Raw genomic sequence first — 4,239 nt, 5'->3', positions numbered from 1 at the left:
AAAAAAGAAAAAGGAAGAAAAAAAAAAAAAGCCTTGCGGCCAGAAGAGGAGTGAATAGCTCATCACTCATCTGGATCAGACACATCAGGATGCCGGCCGGTTTAACTGGATACGCGCTGCTAATTTCCCAATTAAAGCAGAGGTGGGCGCCTCCAGGGGTTGGGGACGGCGCTGCCCTTGTGGCGAAGCGGCGTCGCCTCGCCCGCCGCGCTGTTGTGTCCTCCGCCGGCCGCCGTCCTGGCGCCGGTGCGCGCGCGTGGCGGCGTGGGCGGGGCGCGATGGCGGAGCCCGGGAGAGCAGGGGGTGAGCGGCGGGCCCGGGCCCGGGGCCGGGGCCGGGCGGGGGGGGGATCTCTCCCTTTTCCCTCTCCTCCTTCTCCCTCCCCGCCTTCTCCTTCTCGCTTTGCCCTTCCCAGGCGGCTGACCCTCGCCCCCGGGCTGCTCCTTGCCCGGCCTTTCCCTGGGAGATCGGGGTGGGCCCGTCTGGGTGGTTGTGCCTGTGTACCTACGCACACTCATATACACGCGTACACGTGTGTACGAAAATATATGTAATGCTTGGTGTCGCTGTGTATTAACGCTGCGGTTTTCTCCTGACCCGGGATTTCATCCCCGGGCTTTACCGGAGGCACCTGTGGGTCAATAGAGGGAAAAGAGCAGCGTCCTCTTCCCCCTGGATGGAACCGTTCTCTGTGTGGAAATGTTTCCCGTGGTATGTGCAAGGAGGTTGAGCAGGGGTGACCGAAACAGGCTGGTGCAAGGGGAGTTCTATTTGTGTCAAGGCGTTAAACCCGCTTTTATTGTGATGTGGGGGTTTTTTTATTATTTATTTATTTTTAATTTTTTTATTTACTAGCATTCATTTTGTTAAAGAGAAATGTGAAGTTCTGTAGGTGCAGCTTGGCACTGTGAGAAGAATCCACTAACTTCTAGTTTTGTTTTTGCCTCTGATTTCAGTCAATCTGTCGGAATAGCTGCGGGAATCTGTATTTAATTATTTATTTATTTACTTCTTCCTTGTGTATTGAACTAGTGCAGACATCAAGTTATCTATTTTAAAACGACTTTGCAGTGTTTGTAATTGAAAAAAAAAGTTGTGGATGGCTTCACCTAATATTTACTGTTAATTTCCTTTCTTTCTTTCTTTCATTCATTCAAAATATTAAACTCCCGATTGAAGACTGAAATCTGGAGAAGGTCTGAGATAACTTAGAGACATGTGACTTGGACAAAGATAAAAATAAAAGAAGGACAAAAAGATCAGTACCTCTGCTCTGGGGATGGGGAAAATGCAACTCCTTTTCCCACCTTGCCAGCCAGACAGCGTGTGTTGCCAGTCAGATGAGGTCACACTGAGCAGGAAACATATTTCTGCAAAGGGAGGACAGATGCTTCTTGGACAATGACATGAACTGATGGTTTTCTGTCTTCTACTTTTGCTCCTTCATGCCATGTCTGTTTTTCTTTTCTTTTTTTCTTTTTTTTTTTTTGTTTTTTCCCCCCACAGGATTCCTATCCAGGAGGATTTAGACCTTGCTTAAAAAGGTAGGAGTTTTAGTTTGGCTGTGTTCTTTCTTTTGTGGGCCACTGGAATAAGCTGAGCTTATTTGCTTTGCCAGCTGCTCCATTATATTGGATATTTTTCTGGAAGAGAGAAAAGAACAACAAATTAAAACTTTTGTTCCCTCCCATGTATTGTTGTTAATATTACCTATTTGTACCTCCTGTCACTGGTATAAAATAGTGTAAGAGATGTCACCTCTCCCTCATACTCTTCATAGCTGGACTTTTCACAGCTATTTATTTTTTTTCATCCTTTGCTGCATTATTTTATGGATCCTGAGATTTTTTATCTAGATGAATTTAAGCTAAATGCTTAAATAGCTTAAAATTTAAACTATGCTTAAATAGCTGTGGCAGGTGTATCCTCTCTGTGACATCCTTCTACACACATGTTAATGATTCTTGTTGCATGAAGTTTTATTTTGAAGTATATTTTGAAAGATTGACTGAAGGACACAAAATGGAAAGCTGTTTAACTTCTTACATTCTACCATAATTCATTTGCAACATCTGGAAATATCTTTATGCCAGTAGCAAATCTCCTGTTCCTGAAATCTGGGTTTAAAGAAATTGAGGCCTTGTTTGTTTTGTTCTTCCCTGTCAGTTAGTAAACTCTGTGAAATGCCCTTGCATAATTTCCTTTGTAAACTGCTGAGATACATAAAAACCCAAGTTTCCAATGATACATCAGACTATATTCTAATTAAGAGTTAGTTACACACAGCACAGTATGAGATGTGTAATTAACTTTTTTATAGGCTCTTTTAGCAAATAATTTTTTTTTTCAAGTTCCTGAAAACTAATCTGGATCTTGACATCTGCTGGGAGGATATATATGCATATGTATTTACTTCCTTGTGGAAAATATAATTAGATTCTAGTGATCTTTTAGTATATTATACTAGCTGTATTATAATCTGTTTATTTTATGTTGGCTAGGTTTAACATCTTGTACCTGAAGATAGAAATTTTTGTTTTCCTGCCCTGATGAATCTGAAGTAGTTCAGATGAAAAACCTGAGGGATCAGGAGTTCTAGAAACAGTTTGGTTTGTTTTCGTAAAGACTGTGAAGACATATTGTCTTCAAGAAATACTATGCACCTGTTTTCAGCACACAAATAAAAAGAGCCAGAACAGCCTCTGAAGCAGGAGCTTAAATTCTGTATTTTTCCTTCTTCTTCTGTGATGTGAGCAGAAGCATATCCAACACATAATATGAACTCATTATTATATGCAGTAGATATTGGGCCTTGGGGTTGTATTCAAATACTTGCTAATGCCTGCCTTGTCTAACGCTTCTTGAAGATGCCTGCTGCCTGTGATTCAGTGCTTGAGGATATTGAAGACATTGTCTCAGCAGAAGATGTGAAACCCCACGACCGGCAGTTTGTGAGAAGGAATGTTTTTCCAAAAGTGCGAAAACGCAGTTCACAAAAAAGTGTTCAGACAGAAGATGATCCCCCAAGTGACAGGTAAAGTCTTGCATCGACCCTATCTTGTTACTTTTCTTGCAGCTTGTACGTGCTGTCAGCTTCTAAAAATAAGGTGAAAGTTCTCACTATCTCATAAATCTGAACAGAGGATAAAAAAATGAGCAGAATAGTCTTTATAAAATGTAGGGAGAATAAGTAATAAGTCCTAAGCAAATTTATTTTCCTAGGCAAATTTTCTGTTATCACTGAGATGTTGATGAGTGGAATAATCAGACTGGAAAAATGGTTTCTGTTACACTTTTATATGTTAAAAAATTTCTGAAAAACTGTCTGCTTCATCTTACTTACTTAAATAGAAGCTGAGCTCTTCAAATTGCAGTCCTGGAATAGCCTTTTGACATCTCTAATGAGAAATAAGAACAAAATCCTGGGCACTGCAAAAGGGTTGAGGTTGGAAGGTCATCTTGTCCAAACCCCCTGCCCGAGCAGGGCCACCAAGAACCAGTTGGTCAGGACTGGCTTTTGGACAAGATAGTTTTTGGATATCTCCAGGGATGGAGATTCTGCAACCTCCCTGGTTAACTTGTGCCAGCTGCTGGTCATAAAGTGAAGTTCTTAAAGTGAAAAAGGCATTTCCAGATGTTCAGAGGGGACTGCCTGTGTTTCAGTTTGTGCCTGTTGCCTCTGGTCCTGTCACTGTGTACCACTGAAAGGAATCTTGCTCTGCCTTCTTTACATTCTTCCTTCGGGTATTTATATACTTTGGTGAGATCTCTCTGGGCCTTCTCCAGGCAGAACAGTCCCAGCACTCTCAGCCTTGCCTCGTATGAGACATGTTCCAGTTCCTTAATGGCCCTTTGTTGGACTGTCTCCAGTACATCCACGTTTCCCTTGTGGATGCATTCTGTCAGTGCCCAGGGACTTATGCACGCCCAGTTTGCTGGAGTATTCCCTGACCCGGTCCTCTTTAACAAAGGTAACATCTTCCTTGCTTGTCCTCGAACCTGGGATTTCCAGAGGCTGTACTTTTTGTGTGTACGTCCTGCAAGTGAAACGGTGAAACTTCTTTTGAACTTGCTGTTTTATTTCAGTGGAAATAGCATGGAATAACCATGGAACGTATCTTTGCGTTTTTCCTGCTTAAGATTCCCCACAGGAACAGAATCAGCTTTCTGCTGCAGTGGAATTGATTAGAGTATAGGTCAACTCACCTATTGATTCCAGTTTCTACTGCATTTCTGAGA

At 42.3% G+C, this 4,239-nt stretch overlaps 1 protein-coding gene across 2 annotated transcripts in view; it reads left to right on the top strand.

Annotated features, from left to right (window-relative positions):
* The first annotated feature begins 251 nt into the window (after positions 1-251).
* Positions 252-4,239, top strand: part of LOC114065734 (threonylcarbamoyladenosine tRNA methylthiotransferase-like) — a 23,543-nt gene continuing 19,555 nt past the window's right edge. For both annotated transcript variants that reach the window (XM_027899857.1, XM_027899858.1), the window contains exons 1-3: positions 252-303; positions 1,507-1,544; positions 2,868-3,034. In XM_027899857.1, the coding sequence (XP_027755658.1) occupies positions 2,868-3,034 (167 nt within the window). In that variant the 5' untranslated portion in view covers positions 252-303; positions 1,507-1,544. The remainder of the gene's footprint in view (positions 304-1,506; positions 1,545-2,867; positions 3,035-4,239) is intronic.

This window comes from Empidonax traillii, unplaced genomic scaffold (genome assembly GCF_003031625.1).
Source record: "Empidonax traillii isolate 1590-97213 ecotype Southwest subspecies unplaced genomic scaffold, ASM303162v1 scaffold692:size495628, whole genome shotgun sequence".
Classification (NCBI taxonomy): Eukaryota; Metazoa; Chordata; class Aves; order Passeriformes; family Tyrannidae; genus Empidonax; species Empidonax traillii.
The sequence above is the reverse complement of the archived record's forward strand: the minus strand, read 5'-3'. Positions and strand labels throughout refer to the sequence as shown.